A 16,234-nucleotide genomic window follows, 5' to 3' on the forward strand; every position below is an offset into this window, starting at 1 on the left:
ACCCCTGCCGGCCCTCCCTGCCCTCCCTCCTGCTCCATGCCCCTCCTGGCTGCTTGCAGCAGCCCCCATCTCCTTGCCGAAGCAGCACACCCCGAGGAGACTCGATAGAGGGAACGTGGCCTACTTTGAGGAGCAAAGTGGGTTATTTTAAAGGCCGGTGGTTTTACTCCCCGCTGCCGGGAAATATCCGCTTCCTGGGGTCACGAGAGGACAGGCAGCAACCTGCAAGACGCCAGCGCTGAGCGCACTTCTGTGGGGCCAGGCTGTGCTGGCAGCAAATCCCCCGCAGAGCACCACCCAGTGCAGAGCCACCAAGGGGCTGAGAGCCGGTGTCCCTTGGCCACGGTGCCACCTCCTGCACCCCGAGCAGCCCGCCTGGGTCCGAGGATCCTGGTTGTGGGTGCCCACCTGGCTCTGCGGGGCACCAGGGAGCTTCCAGCTGCCCCCCGTGGGACCCCTGGGGGCAGGAGCTGGGGCAGCAGGCCGGGCGAGGAGATCAGTCGCAGCCCGGTTACACGGGCTGGATTTCAGACACCTATTGAAAGGCGAAAAAACACCAAGCCAAACAGGTTTCTTTCAACACCACCCAGGGCAGATCGGCTCGGGTGGCTTTGGGAACCTCCCATGCAGGCGCAGGGATTTAAGGGACGGGAGGCTCCATTCCTGGCTGGGCTCCATCCCCGCTTCCGGGGCCCGGCACCCTTCAGAGCCGAACCCGGCACCCCAGGGTGCCCGGAGCCCTCCGTGCCCCATTTCGGCAGCCCGTGCCTGCAGCCTGCAGGACGGGAGCTCCCCAGGCCCTGGCAAGCGAAGGATAGTGAGACGGGGACCTGGCCACCAGCCCCGGGTGCACAAAGCCTCCCCCGGGCAGCTGCGGCAGCGCTCCACCCCGGCTGCGCATTGAAATTCAAGACAGATCCAGCCTGACCCGCGCCTCCACACCCAGCAGCTCGCAGGCAGGCAGGCAGGCAGGCAGTGACGGAGGGACGAGCTGCTGCAAAAACAACCCGCCCAAAGACACTGAAATCCGGGGAGGCATCCCGGGATGAGCCCCGCCGCCCCATTGGAGGGGACCACCAGCACCAGGGGGACAGGGAGTGCTGGCCAACCCTCTTTGCCATTAAATGTGGTCAATGGCACCGTGACCAAGGTGCTGCCAACCCCGGTAACACCTCGGGCTGGCTGTAGGAGAGCGCTGAGCGCTGGCACCGGCTCTTGCTCCCCGCCCGCCCGGAGGAGCGCCACGGGCTGCTGGTGCTGCGCCGGGGTCACATCCCCAAGTATTTGAGGAACGCGGCGATGACGAGGAGCACGCTGCGTGCTGCCCGGTCTTGCTCCCTGCACGCTGCCAAAACCCGTCCTTGCCGACCGGCCGGGCGGGTTCCACATCCGCTGCCGTGCTGCCGGCGGGCACCGGGGCATTGCCGCCTGCACCGCGCCCTGCGAGGCTGAGCGGGGCAGGATGGAGGCAGGCTGTCCCTATAGCTGCTGCCTGCCCCGTGTCTGACCTGCAGGCTGCGGTGTCCCTGGGCTCGAGTCGCTTCACGGTCCCCTGTCTGCCTCATGGGGACGGCGGGGGACAGTTCTAGGGCCACGCTGTCCTCCCCAGGGGGTCTGGGACCAGGGATGGGGACGGGGTGGGATGGGGAACGGAGCCAACGTAGGATGGGGATCGGGTATAATAGGATAAGTTGGAGACAGGGATGGGGTTGGAGTAGGATGGGGATGGGGATGGGGCCAAAGTAGGATGGGAATGGGGACGGGTAGGACCAGGGAAGGATGGGGAGAAGGCGGGATGGGGAAGAATGGGAACAGGGCAGGATAGGGATGGGATGGGAACGGGATAGGACAGGATGGAGATGTGGAGGGATTACCCAGGGTGGGATGGGGATGGGACAAACTGGGGCAGCCCCAGGCAGGGATGCAGGAGGAAGCATGTCTGCACCACGGCATGCCCGTCCCCGTGGGGTGGGACAGGGGGGCTCTGGCAGGGCTGCACGCATCCCGCCGCCCCCCCCCCCAGCGCCGCTGTTCTCCACACGCTGCCCCGCCAGCCTGCGCGCTGGGGCTAATTTTAACCCTGGAGCGGGGCCAGGCCGGCCCCGACTTCCCTCGGCGTGATTTATCCCAGCCACTTCCCTTCCTCCTGCCAGCCCCGCTCCGGGGGGGACGCTTGGGAGGGATGCTCAGCGCCGTGCCCCCTCCACGGAGCCCTTCCTGGAGCGGCTCCGCTTCCCCCAAACCTCCCAGGGATCGGGGGAAGGTTTCTACCGACGGTTTTATTGAAAACGCTGTGGGCTGGTTTGGTTTTTTTTTGTGTGTGTTTTTTTTTTTTTATATATATATCCCTTTTTCGAGTCAACAGCAGTGCTTGAGAAAAGAGATTTCCGTTCGCTTCTGTGTCTATTTAAAAATCGGTAAAAATGCTGCAGAAACGGTTGCGAAAAATGGAAAATATTGAAAATATCTCATGACCCCAAAACAAAACAAAACAAAAATTTCTCTTCCAAATAAAGACCTTTCCCCTCAGAAAAACTCTCAGTGTGCAAAATGTCGACCGCTTTGATTTCTCCTCCCAGCGAGCTGGGATGCGCCCACCTCTCTGCTCCAGGAGGACGGGTGTGTTTTTTTGGAAAAGCTAAAAACGGCTGGGCAGAGCTACCAGCACCGCCAAGTCGCTGTCCGTGTGTCTCATGGGAAACACCCGCATCCCCCCTGGACCTGCTGCACGGTGGCACGGCACCGCAGCCCGCCTGGGGGAAACCCCAAAGGTATTTGGTCACTAGCGTCATGAGTTCCCACTCGTCCTCAGCCCCCCTAAACAGAGAAGCTCTGCAAGGCCGCGGAGAGAAAACTGCGTGGTTTCGGAGGGGCAGCAAGCAGGCACGTCTGGGGTGCGTTAGAGGTTGTCATACATGCGCAACGTCTTCTCCAGCTGCTGGCTGACACGCTGGTAGAAGATGATCTGCTGCTTCAGGTAGGACTGCATCATCCTCTTGAAGTCGGCCACGCGCCGCTCATGGAAGTGGTTCATCTCGGCCTGCAGGGCGAAGCCCACCACGCGGCAGCGCTTGCGGATCCCGTCCGCCTCCTCCTGGTCCATCCGGCCCTCATCGCTCATCCGCTGGCTCTCCTTCACCTTCGCAAAGGCGCCTGGCGAGGCAGGGCAGAGTGAGAGCTGGTGGGGACCTGCGGCATCCCCTAAAGGGATCGGGGATGCATTTGGGGTCCCCCGGCCCCTCCAGCCCCAGCTCCCGAGAGCCCCGAGCTGCTTCCCACCAGGAGCAGCTCTCCATGGGGCGAGCGGTGTGCTTGGGTGGTTCATCAGCGCACGCAACCCTTGCACCGGTGCCGCTGCCAGCTGATAACAGCCCTGCCTCGGAGCTGGCAGCTGGGGCGAGCTTCTGAAAGAAACTTTGCTACAAAGCGCAGTTTGGGCTGATAGCTGCATGGGGCAGCCCTGGTGGGAGCTGGAGAGCCAGGCAGGACATTGCTGACTGCAGCATCCCAGGGACGGAGAGTGCCCGAGCCACGGCTGATGCTCCGACACCAGATTTCCCCCTCCTTCCTTTTATTTTTATAGCTCGGTTTCGAAAGAATCCCGCCTGGCTCTGGCCCTGCATTCCTCCCCCTCCTTAGCACAGAGGCTGTTTGCCTGCAAACAGGATCTGGCCTCCAGCGGTGGCTGGGAATTCGTTCCCTCTCCCTGCCGACAGCAGGGACCTGGGGTCGGGGAGCTGCTGCTGCCCCCAGAGGAGGAGGAGGAGGAGGAGGAGGAGGTGGAGGAGGAGCCCAGAGGAAGCAAAGGTTGGAGGCCAAATCCTGCCTTCCGCTCTGCCCACGCGGCCTCGCTTCCGGACGGGATCCAGCCCGCGGTGGTAAACAAAGTGAGGAGAGGAGCGCAAGGAAGCGGCCAGGGCTGCTCCTCCGCGCCGTCCCCCGGGGACATGGAGCCACGCGGGGGCTCCAGGGAAAAGCCCCTGTCCCCAAAGCCACCGGCCAGCACGGATGTCCCCTCCCTGCCGTGTCCTGGGAGGGGTGCGTGGACTTCGGCCCCGCTCCCACACCCAGCCCGGGTGTGCGTCACACCCGGCCAGGGCACGGGGACACCGCCGGCTGGGATTTATCCCCTGCCCTCCCCAGCCACCCTGCATGGGGTGCTGAGCGCCCTGGGCAGCCGGGTGCTGGACCCAGCTGCCCTCTTCTCTGACGTGCGGCGATGTAGTCGCAAAGACTTTGACCCTGGTTGTCCCCAGGAGGTCCAAAAACTGAGCCTGGACCCAGCAGCACCTCCAGGGGTTGGGAAGTGCTGCCACGTGTGATGGTCCCGATGGCCGTCCTCATCATCATCCCCATCCTAATCATCATTGTCATTGTCAGCCCCATCCTCAGCATCATCCCCATCCTCATAGCCATCCCCATCCTCATCGCCATCCCCATCCTCATCATCATCCCCATCCTCATCGTCATCCCCAACCCCAACCCCAGCCCCACTCCTGTCTCCATCCCCATGCATCCTCATCCCATCTTCATCATCGTCCCCAGCTCCAACCCCAGCCCCATTTCCATTCCCGCACAGCAGAGGGCTGCACCCCGGTCCCACTCCACGCGTGGGGCCATCATGCAGGACATCCCCAGCCCTAAGGGAGAAGAAGCCACCCCCGGGAGAGCCCCCGTACCTTTCTGGAGGTGGATGATGTCCGGGAAGTTGGAGAGGAGCCCCTGGTACAAAGAGAGAGTGTCCAGCATGAGGAACAGGTCATTCTTGGGCTGCTCAGCGAACATCTCCCCCACGGTCTCGTACGTCTTGCCCGTGTGGGAGATGGCGTTGTTGAGGGCATCGGAGCTGTAGGGGGGGTCCATGTGGAAGGAGTGGCTGATGGCTTGGAATGCGTTGCCCAACTTCTGGAACTCCTTCCTGAAGCCCCCCACGTGCTTGCGCACCAGCTCCGAGGCCACGTTGGTGAGCTGCAGGACGCTGTCATCCATCTTCTTGCTGAAGGCCTTGAAGGCATCCACGCGGTCCTCCACGTCCTGCAGGTCCTGGTGCTCCGTGGGGATCTGGATGGTGAGGAGGAAGCTGGCGCCCACCATCTCGTCCTTCTCCGCCCGCCGCTTGCCCAGCTTCCACTGCTTCTCGTCGCGGCAGCAGAGGAAGTGCTGGAAGCCCTCGTACTGCGAGAGGACGGGGTGGCTGGTCATATGGTCCATCCAGAGGATCAGGCGCCGCTTGCGCTTCTCGATGAAGTCCTCCTCGAAGCGCCCGGTGGCCTGCTTCTCGGGCAGGTGGGGCACCGAGATGACGGTGAACTTGTGCAGCAGGCGGTTGTAGAGCCAGTCGAAGTGCTTGTAGCGCCGGTAGACGGGTGAGTTGATGTTGCTGGGGGTCAGCTTGTAGGAGATGTAGCTCTTGATGCCCTTGAACTTGGTCTGCTTGGTGGGGTCCTCCACAGAGCAGATGAAGGGGTGGGGGTTGGCCCTCCACTGGGGGCCCCGCGACCCCATCTCGATGCTGTACACCTCGGCGATCTTGGACATGAGGGGCACGTCGCCCAGGATGAAGGCTTCCACCCCCGAGCGGACAAAGCAGGAGAAGCGGTTGAGGTTCCTCCCCACCACGCTGCCCCTCTTGGAGGAGCTCAAGCTGTCCTGCCTCTCCAGCGCCGGCTTGGCCCGGTAGCCGGCGGGCTGGTGGCCATAAGGCGGCGCCGGGGGCTGCAGGCCAGGCGAGGGGTGCCCATTGGCACCCGGCGGGCCGCGGGGCTCCTCCACCACCGTGCAGGCATCGTCCCAGTCGTCCCAGTCGTCGTCATCATCGTCCTCAAAGCTGCCCTGGTAGGAGACGCCCGGCGGCGAGGCGTAGAAGGCCGAGCCGTGCCCAGGGGAGCCGGCGGGGCTGCCGGGGCTCTCGGTGTAGCCGGAGCCCGCTCGGGAGCGGAGGATTTCCACGTAGGAGGCCGGGAAGAGGCCGGTCTCGCCACGGCTGTTGGTGCCCTGCAGCCAGCCGTCCAGCGAGTCCTCGCTGAAGATGACGAGCTCCTCGTTCTCCTGGATGCTGATCTCCTCCCTGTTCTCGCTCTGGAAGTTGTAGAGCGCTCGGGCTCTCAGCGCCATGGCCGGGGCCGGCAGAGGGGGGGGAAGGTGGAGGACGGCCTCAAGCGGAGTCCCCGCGGCCGAAGAGCCGAGGCCGGTTTTGGGGGGAAAGGTGGCGAAAAGCGAGCGGGAGCCGCTTCAGGGCTCGACGCCCCGCTGGCGGCACGGCGCCCCGCTGCTGGGCACCATCCCCCGGGGGGGCAGCCGCCGGGCTTAGCATCCACCGGGGGGGCTCGGCACGGCCAGGCACGGCTCAGCACCACTCGGCACGGCTCAGGACCACTCGGCACGGCTCAGCACCGCTCAGCACCGCTCAGCCCCTCTTCTCCCCCCCACCCCCCCAGCTGCCTCCCCTGCCGCAGGCAGCCCGGGGGGGCTTTCCGCCAGCCGGCAGCGGCCTTTTTTTGGGTTGTTTCGCCTTGTTTTGCTCAGTTTGGGTTTTTTTCCTTGCCTTTTTTTTTTTTTTTTTGCTTGCCCCCCCCTTCCCAGCTTCCCCCCCCCACCCTCGTCTCTCCGTTCCCGCAAACCTGCAGCGGGACGGAGCGGGCGGCGGGTCCCGGTGCGGGTGCGGGTCCCGGTGCGGGTCCCGGTGCCGGTGCCGCTCTCCGGTGCCGGTGCCGGGCTGGCCCCGCCGCCCCCCCCCGGTGACGCACGGCCCCGCCGGGCTCCCCGCGCCGCCCTCCGCCGCCCTCTGCAGGCAGCACCCGCCCCGGGGCGGGGGGGCACCGGGCCGTCCTCCCCCCTCCCTCCCTGCAGCCCCCCCTCCCCGGTAACCCCCCCCCGCCGCCGCACGGGACCCCCAAGTCCGCCCCCCCCCCCTTCCACCGCCTCCCCGCTGCGGGGGACCGGCGGGGGTGGAGTCCTCCAGGCGGGCAGGGGGCGCTGTGCAGGAGGCGGCGCCGCTCTAGCCCCGCCGTCTCGGTGGGCGGAAGTGCGCGCGGGCGTTGCTATGGAGGAGCTGAGCGCGGCCTTGCAGGCCTTGGCGGAGCCCGCGGCGCCGCACCCGCGGCTCGGCGCCTACAAGGGCCGCTCCGGGGGGGGGCTGGGGCAGGCCGAGCGCCGGCAGCGCCTCCTCCGCCTCCAGAGAGAGTGAGCGCGGAGGGGGGGCCGCGGGGAGCGAGGGAGGGAGGCGGGGAGGGAGGGGGGCCCGCGGGCTGTGGGGCCGTGCTGGGGGTGGCGGCCCCCGGGGGGGGGGTGGCGGCGGCTCGGGGCGGGGGGTTGTAGATGTGTCGCTCTGTTCCTTTATTTCTTCTTCCCCCTCCAGGAGGCGGCTGGACTACGTGAACCATGCCAGGAGGCTGGCAGAGAACGACTGGGTTGGGGTGGAGAGCGAGGAGGAGGATGAGGAGGAGGAGGATGAGGAGGAGGAGATGGAGGTGGAGAGGAAGCTGCCCAAGCGCTACGCCAACCAGGTGCGGGGCCGCCTGAGGCGGGCTCTGGGTGTGGGCACGGGGTGGGAGCTGTGGCTCGGCCTTCCTGCCGCTTACACGTGCAGAGGACGGGCTGAGCTGGGCTGCTCGCGTGCTCTGGGGGCTTTTAGCCCTGCTAAAGGCATTTATAGCCCACTGCGCAGCGCTCCGTTAAAGATCTCTGCCTCTCGTCACCCTTAGGGCACCAGGAAGGAAGGGAAACCTTGGCAGAGGGGGCTCCTCAGCCTCAGTGCCACGTTTCCTCTAAGACACCCAGGCTTTGGGACGGTGTCACCAAACATGCTGAGGGGCCTGGAGAGGTCAGCTCAGCTGTTCTCTTTGTCCCTAATATTACGCATCCTTAAGGTCTGCCACCTATTTAAAAATAAATGAATGAAACGAAGGGCTGAAACGAGGCTGGCACAGGGACCGGGATGCCCAGGTGAGGGCTGCGAGCCCCACGCTGTGCTCCGAAGCTTAGTCAGGAGAAAGACTTAGGGGAAGAGCCTGCTGCACAGATTAGTCAGAGGGAGCTGGGTGCTGTAATTTGGCCTGGTGAGCAACACAAGTTGTCCGTGAAGCGCCTGGAGGAGCTGTAGAACAGAGCCAAAACCTTCCTGCTTTCTCCTTGAGCCGTGTGTTTTCCATGACTGCAGGGGCATTGTTACCAGCTGCTTTTCCGTGTTTCCCCACAGCTGATGCTGTCCGAGTGGCTGATCGACGTCCCCCTGGACCTGGAGCAGGAGTGGGTTGCAGTGGTGTGTCCTGTCGGGAAGCGGGCGCTAGTCGTGGCCTCCAGGGTACGTGGCAGCAGCGGTGACACCTCGCCATGCAGTAACAGTGAGAGGTGTCCCGTCCTACGTCCCTCCTCTGCCAGCCAACCTAAGGCTGCCCCGTGTGTCGAGCTCCCCAGGGCGTGAACCCCCTGAGAACTGTGGACATTTGGGCTCTGGGATCCGTGCTGAGCACCCAGGACCCCTCCTCGGGCAGGTGGGCTGGGGGTAACCTGTGTTCCAGCACCCTGGGGGTGTTCCAGCTGCGGCAGGAGGGTGCTGAGCCCAGCTGTGACGTTGTTTTGTCTCCCTTTTCCTCTTAGGGCTCCACAGCAGCTTACACCAAGAGCGGCTTCTGTGTCAACAGGTTCCCCTCCCTGCTCCCGGGGGGAAACCGGCACAATTCAATGAGTGAGAAAGGTAACGAGTGATCTGAGGAGGGTTTTGAGGCAGGTGGAGGACAGCCACCATCTTCTCCGTGCGTGTGCACGTACCCGCAGGCGTGGTGGCTCAGTGCTGCTCCCCGGGGCCCCCAAATTGCTCCCGTTTCTGGTGCCAGGGGTTAGTTAGCTTCAGGCTGTCCGTATTTTTCTGGAGATACCTAGACGTGGACGACCTCTGATGCCTTTATGCTAGATAAGACCGTTTCTTTTAATTAGCTGCCTGGTTAATTGGCACTTAAACCTCAGCGCTTTCTTTGTGTTAAGCAGCAGAGCTGCTTACAGCCTGCTCTTGTTAGTACCTTGTGCCGTGGCTTGGCTTGGACTGGGGTGGGGTTAGGGATGGATAAAGCGCCTTTCCCTGACAGATGCCTTCGCTTGCTGTGCCGCTGCGCGGTACCTTTGTAGATCCTTTGAGCTAAAAGCTTCCTGTGGCCGCGTGTACGGGAAGGGGTTCCCTCTGCACCTCCTGGTCTGTGCTGGGGCTTAGTGCAGGAGAGATCTGATCTGGCGCTTGCTCGGTGCCTTGGGCAGCGCCTGGAGCTCCTTGTGTCTGTGCGCAGTGTACTGCATCTTGGACTGCATCTACAGCGAGGCGCAGCAGACGTACTACATCCTCGACGTGATGTGCTGGAGGGGACACCCTGTGTACGACTGCCAGGTACCGAATTTCTCACTTCTGCTCCCAATTCCCTGAGCTGGATTTCAGCCAGAGCTCACCGCGCAGCGTGGAGAGTGTTGGAGCTAACCAGCAGCACCTCTACAGCTCGCGGGCTGGTGGCTGCCGGAATGACGGGGCAAATTTTGGGGGTGTTTTGAGGGAAGTATGGAAGGTCAGGGTGCTCGTTATAAATCTGTGTGAACGCAGGCCCAGGGCTGTGAGAGCTGCGGCTCTGCAGGTGCGGATGTGTGGCGGATAGTAATTAAGGCTGTTTCTTTTCTCAGACTGACTTCAGATTCTTCTGGCTCTTCTCAAAGATCCAAGAGGAGGAAGGGCTGGGAGAGAAAAGCAGGATTAATCCAGTAAGTTCTTTTGTACTGGCAGGAGGAGGAGGCTCTCCTGTTCAGCAGGCTTCAGCACTTTTGTTTGCAGGCAAAAGCCTTTTTTTTTTTTTTTTTTTCCCCCTTCCAGATCAGGCTTCAAAGCGTACTTCTGACGAGATGGGCTGACATGTTCGGGATGTAAATAGAGCCGCGGAGCGTTGTAAATGAATGTGGGTTTTTCTTTCCAGCCAAAGTGCCGAGGGAGATCAGGCTGCAGGATATCGGCTAACTTCCACGCCTTTTTCAGCTTTCGCTTGCAGTGGAATGGAAAACCAGTATGGTTTCTAGAGGGATGGTGTCGGTCTGCAGCCTGGCTACAATTTTATTTAGAATAACTATTCTCTGATAGTCTGGGCTTACGAGGCAGGGATAAAGGATCACAAAGCTTTAGCAGGAGCTCAGGCCAGTCACTGAAGTTGTAGGGGTGGGTGTTGCGTTGCCACCTGGAGTCCCTGAAGACTTGTGTGTGTGTGTGGAGGCCAGCCCTGGCACCCGCAGCGGCGTGGAAAGTGGTTTTTGGGGACAGACACGAGGGGATTTGGCAGCCTGGCTGGCAGAGCCGAGCAGAGCAGCCTCTGGGTGGAGCAGATCCTTCATTAATGGGGAGACATGCTCCTGTGCCAGCTCAGAGGTATCTGCGTTCGCAGAACATCCTGTTCTGACTCCAACAAGAATATCCAGAAGACAGCTCCCTGACGAAGGGGGGGTCGTTTCGGCTTTCATTTCCTGGGTGGAAAGGTTCGCTCGGCTGAGCCAGCAGCCGGGCGCAGACATCTGTCTGCTTTGCATCCTGCCCAGAGGTCATCACTTTCTATTTTGGTTAAGAGAGCATCTCAGGGTCGGCTCCCCTGAAAAGCCCTTCCTGCCGCCTCAGATGCTCGGGGAAAGGTAGCAGGGGCACGCGGGAGCCGTGTGCTGAGCCTCTGCCATCTGCCCCCCTAACAAAATGCCAGAGGGGGTGTTTGGAGCAGGGATGATAAATGCAAGATACCTGAAATAGATCATTCTGGGCACGCCGGGGGTCGTGACGATCCCCGGGTTGTCTCGCAGAGGTCGCTTGCTGTTGCTGGAACGAGGCTGGGAAAGCAGCAGGCCGTTCCCACCAGGCTGACTCGTGGAGGTTTTCCTGCGAGCGCTTCCTGTTCCTCCAGCGGGACGTGGCACCACTGAGCGACTTGGTCTTCTCGTTTTGGTCTCCAGGCCCTGGGAATTACTGCTCTGATTCACGTCAGACCTCTGCCTGTCCCAACGGAGGCTGGGGTCGGTCAGATTCTCTTTGGAGCCCCTCTGTGCTTTGGGACCCCGAGAGCCTGCAACAGGAAGGCGGGCAGTTTCGTGATGCCTGAGACCTGTCTGGTTCCTTCATCCTGTCGCTCCTGTTAGATCTTGAACCAGGGGAAACGCTTCCTCCTCAGCCACCCCCACGCCAGTGCTCGATTCATTGAATCGTTTTAGGCTGTGCAGCTTGCTCTCCTCTAACCCTCTCTTTTACTCTTTCAGTACAAATTTGTGGGCCTGCAGAATTATCCCTGCACCGCAGAGAGCCTGTGTACGGTGCTGGCCACGGACTTCCCGTTCGAGGTGAGAACACGCAGGGGGACGCCCTGGCTGCGTGCCTGCCGGAGCCCGGGGAGAGTGCGTCCCGTCCTCCTGGGAGCTCTCCCCAGGCCTGCGGGAAGCCTGCTGAGCTGCCGTGCTGCTGACGTGCCTGGGGAAGGCTTTTTGCGTGGGTGGCTGTCACCAGGCACAGGCTGCGTCCAGCCGAGCTGGTTAGGGAGAGTTAAACCGCAGTGTTCCCTGCGTTTGGACCATCCTTACCGTCCCCGGGGAGGGTAGAGTTGGTGGAGATTGCCTCCAGAAGTAGCATAACTCACGTTCACGTGGAAATACGACAGAGAGCTGAACTTCTCAGGGCCAGAGCCGGTTCCACATGCTGCCCCAGGTGGGGCTGCATGGGCACAGGCACGAGGATCTGTGCAGCGTGCCGTGCTGCGTGACGGCAGCCCTCAGGAGGCCCGCGAGGTAGGCAGGCTGGTGTCTTTCTCTGACATCTGCCGCAGGCTCTGTGTTGCCTCAGTCGAGCTGCTTCCGTCTGTCCGGGTGCAGGACGCCCAGCTGCGCTGCCTCGTGGGGAGGCAGGAGGGGTGTGTTTGAGCTCACGGCAGCTTCTGAGGGCTTCGTGTTGTCGAGCACCTGAGCCCTTCTGGGGGCAAACGGCTGGGATGTGTCCGCGGGGGTCTGTCTGTCCTGCTGCTGCCACCGGATCTGGCGGAGGGAGTAGCGTGAGATCTGCTTCTTGCTTCTGTCCAGAACCAGCAGCTTCCTGCCTTTGGCTCCTGCTGTTCCTGGCCGGCTCTCAGAGGCGGTCATTCCCCTGTAAGAGCGGCTGGCAGTGCTGCTCAGCCCCTCTGCTGCCCCGTGAGGAAGGGCAGGGCGGGCACTGGCGTGCCGAGCGGCTCAGCTGCCTGGTGGCGAGTTGCAGTCCCCAGCGTAAATGTCTCAGAAGCTTTTGGTGGCTGACCTGGCACCAAAGCAGAGAAGGATGCGGGATGCAGTGGCCGCGACAAACATCTGGGAGCCAGGAGCTCTTCCAGTTGCTGCAGCAGCTCCTGCAGAGCGCCCAGCCTTGCTCCTAGGTCAGGAGCAGTCTCTACGGGGGTCGCTTGTCCTACGAAGCCAAAAGCCACACTGAGACTGCGTCTCTTGCGCTCGTGCGGCCCAAGTTAGTGATTAACATAAGTGCAGGTTTAAACTTCGGGGACGCTCGTTTGGCTGTGAGGGCTCACTTTGCCTTCTGCTCGTTAAAGCCAGGACGGTCGTCAGAGGAAGTCAGAAACTGCCAGCGCCCGCTCCGAACACAGACAGGGGAGTGGGAGCTGAAGAAAACCTGAAGAAAAACTTCTCGACGTGCTCAACTGACTGCCTCAGCAGAAATAGGCATTCCCCTTTCTCCTGCTGTCTTTGCAGAAGGCAAAAATGCAGCCTTGCTATAGACTGGGCAGTGTAATAGAGATCTCCGTACGCCTGGGCCCAGCATCCTGTGATGAATCATGCTAAATAGGTTTGTGAAAGCAGGGGAGGCTTTTCGCTGCCTATTGGGCATGGAGTGGCCGTAGTTATTCAGCCTATTAACAGGATATTATGTGTGTGGTGGCGACAGACGTGGACTGTGCTTTCAAATTTGGGTCCTCAGAGTTAATCTGTAACCTCAGAGTTAGGACCTGGCTCCTTGTTTGCTATTTTCAGAGCAGAAGTTTTTTTTTTTCTTTTTCCATTGAATTCGGTGGACTTTGGATCAGTCGGCTGGCAATGAGTTCTGAGAGTTTTTTGGGGGGGATTTCGGGAGCTACCCACGGATCTGAGTAAAACAGCATGCGAGTTTCTAGGAAGGCAGGGGGAGCCAAAGTCTCTCAGAAAACCCGATGTGGAGGAGGAGGCATACTATCGAGCACCTAAAATCTGGAAAGCATGGCTTTGAAACATGAAATCCTTCCCGGCCAGTTTCTCAAAAGGTTCGGTCGTATGCAGGCACTCTCAGCCCTTATCTTCATGTGGCTGGTGTCAGAGTAGTGACTCAGGATAGGGACGCAGCCAACAAATAAACTGAAATGAATATGGGAGTTACAGTAACTGAGCAGAAATCACGGGGAGGAGGAACGTGACCTAACCCTCTACCAGGCTCTGAATTCCTCAGTTTGGGGAAGCTCTGTGGAGCGGTCTGGAAGGCAGAAGCGTTTCCAGGCTCTGATGTTGCTAAAAGATTCCTGCGGGTGCTGGAGAGTCCCCGCTGCTCACGGAGAGCTGTGCGTCCGCTGGAATGTGCTGGGTGTGCGTGCCCAGGAGAGCGTGGTGGTGTGGTGCCACACAATCTGGCTCCTCTGCTCATGTCTTCCCAGGAAGCAGGGAGAGGGGGCAGAGAGAAGCTCTGCACTTAGACATCCGGGGGGTTACACAAGCCGTTTACTGTTCTGCTTTCATGTTTTCCTAGCACGGGAATCCCCCCCCTTCTCTGAGATCATTTTGCAAGCTCTTAACGGTGACCAAAAATTACAGCCTTAGGGACGTGGTGAGCAACACCCGCTCTGCTGGAAGCCGGCGCCCAGGAGCAGAGGTGGACACGTGCCTGCGCTTCGCTTGGCCAGGCTCACAGGCGCCAAACTCACCTCGCTCTGCACGGTCCATCCGTGCCTCGGCTCGCTGCCGGTACGGGCGCCTCTTTGCTGGGGGCTGGGGGCTCCAGGAGGGGCCAGGGAGCGTTTGGGGCCTGACAGAGCTTAAAGTGGTGGGCTCTTTTCCTCACCCACTCCTGCCCACGCAGCCACTCTTACTCGTAGGGAAATGGCCTCTAAGAGCTCACGAGGCTGAGCTAAAAGGAGCACCACCTCCCAGGCCAGCTGGTCTTGCAGCAGGACCGAACCTCGCAGAGTGCACCCCTGGGAAGCCCAGGGAAAGTGGGGGTGAGGAGGCTTGGGCGTGGAGGGGGCGCGGGGAAAACGCCAGCCACGAGAGTTCGGGCCTCAGCCTTCGGAGTCCTGAGTGCCCTTAGCGGCCATTGATCGCTGGAGAAGTTCTCTCTCGGGAAGCATTAAGAATTTATTTTGCGTAAGCAAGCTGGAAGAGCTGTAGCAGTGTAACTACGAAGCGGGGCTCCTTGGCGTCACGCGCTCCCACTAATTACTCTCCCAATGTATTATTTAAAATAAGCCTAATCCAGTAAAATGGCCTTTTTGTGCGCTGCCTCATTCGGAAACTGGGTGGCTTTTCTGTGGAGTGGGATCATAGCAACCAGGGGAAAAGCACTGGTCCGTGCCGCCGTCGGCCTCAAAGTGTTTGCCTTCGATGCCTTAAAGCCTTCCAGCGCGCCCTGGACCTGCGCTGATCTTCCAGGGCAGGAGCTCTGCGGGTTTCCCCTTTCCCTTCCGCTATTTATTGAGGAAAAAACGATCCAGCTGGTGGCTTTGGCCGGTGAGTGAGGAGCGGTGCCGCCGTCTGGCGCTCTCATTGACCTGTAAAAGCCTCCAGCTCGGGCTTTTCATCCGCTCTCTCTCCTTTCTGCAGGTCGACGGACTTCTCTTCTACCACAAGCAAACCCACTACACGCCCGGCAGCACGCCGCTGGTGGGCTGGCTCCGGCCTTACATGGTGCCCGAAATCCTGGGGCTCGCCGTGCCCGCCACGTCGCTCACAGCCAAGCCAGACTACGCTGGGCGTCAGCTCCAGCAGATCATCGAGAGCAAGAAGAGTAAAAGCTGGCAGCGGGGCAGCCGAGGGCTGCTGGGGACGGGCAGTACGAGTTGGAACACTTGTCTACCCCCCAGCCAGCAGACTCTCCGGAGGGCCGGGAGGAAGCAGTGAGCAGGATGGAGAATTAGGCTGCTGTGGCAGCCTGCTTGGGTGAGGAGGAAGGAAAAGGCTTCTCGCTGCCTTTGAGGGCAGCAAAGGTAATCGTTATAGGATGGCTTTGTGTAAAGGGCACGGAAGTGCTCTGAGAGCCACTTTTTGGCCTCGCAGAAGCGAGGGCCTCAACAGGATCGTCCGGTTCTGCTCAGGCAGTCACATGCTGTGAAATAAAATAACCTGTCCCAAGCTGCCGGGCTCCCAGCTCAGCCCCAGCCCCTGCTTCTGTCTGAGGCCCTGGCAAGCCTCCGGGCCAGGACCAGCGCTCGGAGCCGTGGGCTACGGATCCTGCCGCATGGCTCCTGCTCGTGGGGCACGGATCGTGCTGGCAGCCCTGCCTGCGGGGCGCAGGAAGTCACGGGGCGCTGCAGCCTTCTGCTCCAGCTGTTTGCCGAGGCCTTCTCAATGAAAGTTTTGTGGTCAGCCTGCTTCTAGTAACAGCAGTCTGCAGCGGGCTGCTGTAGGTCTGCAGGCAGGGCTTTCCACGCCCACGTGTTACTGAGAAACTCGCTCTCCTTGCATCACAGCTGGCCCTGCCTCTCAGCACAGCTCCGTGCTGCGTGAGCCCGAGCCTGTGCTCCGGGCTTTTCTCGGCAGAGGGAGGAAGGAATGATTTCGCTCTCAAAGCTGATTGTGCCAAATAAAAGGCTTCTCAGAAATACGAATTCTTCAGCGTCTCCCTGCTACCTCAGGGAGGAGACACGCTGTGCCTCCCAAAGGGGGATTAAAAAGCTGGTTGCAGCACTGAATGAATTAAAGGGTTTTAATTCTCAGCGCAGCGAGCTGCTCTGGCCCCTACCTGCCCAAGCCCCCTCTCCTGCGTGTCCGTGGGGCTGGTTCACCATCACGCTCGCTGTCCCCTGGTTGTTTTTGAAGGGGAGATGAAAAAAGCCAGAGCAGGACCACTCTAAATGTGGAGGGGGAGAGGAGAAGGGGCAAAACCTATGGGATTGGGGTATCCTCGTGCGAATGCCTCCCTGTGGCCCCCGAGGAGGGCCCGTGCCCAGGAGGAGATAGCGCCAGCAGGGATGCTGCACACAGATAGCGGGGGCATTCCCCTTCTGCCCTCACCCCCCCA

General features: G+C 61.2%; 2 protein-coding genes across 2 annotated transcripts; one reads left to right on the plus strand and one right to left on the minus strand.

The window, feature by feature from the left end:
- Positions 1-2,356: 2,356 nt before the first annotated feature.
- SNX33 (sorting nexin 33) lies at positions 2,357-6,718 on the minus strand. The gene is made up of 2 exons (XM_040569798.1): positions 4,680-6,718; positions 2,357-3,153 (listed from the first exon to the last, which is right to left on the minus strand). Exons 1-2 carry the CDS (start codon positions 6,112-6,114, stop codon positions 2,900-2,902), a joined length of 1,689 nt encoding a protein of 562 aa, XP_040425732.1. The 5' UTR covers positions 6,115-6,718; the 3' UTR covers positions 2,357-2,899.
- Positions 6,719-6,974: 256 nt separating this feature from the next.
- On the plus strand, positions 6,975-15,815 carry SNUPN (snurportin 1). Its single transcript, XM_040570018.1, is given in 9 exon segments — positions 6,975-7,182; positions 7,358-7,505; positions 8,198-8,302; positions 8,599-8,695; positions 9,279-9,376; positions 9,661-9,738; positions 11,260-11,340; positions 14,818-15,022; positions 15,025-15,815. Coding segments are annotated over 9 exon segments (1,059 nt in total). The 5' UTR covers positions 6,975-7,042; the 3' UTR covers positions 15,132-15,815.
- The last annotated feature ends 419 nt before the right edge of the window (positions 15,816-16,234 follow it).

The sequence above is a fragment of the Cygnus olor genome, chromosome 11 (genome assembly GCF_009769625.2).
Source record: "Cygnus olor isolate bCygOlo1 chromosome 11, bCygOlo1.pri.v2, whole genome shotgun sequence".
In the NCBI taxonomy this organism is placed as follows: Eukaryota; Metazoa; Chordata; class Aves; order Anseriformes; family Anatidae; genus Cygnus; species Cygnus olor.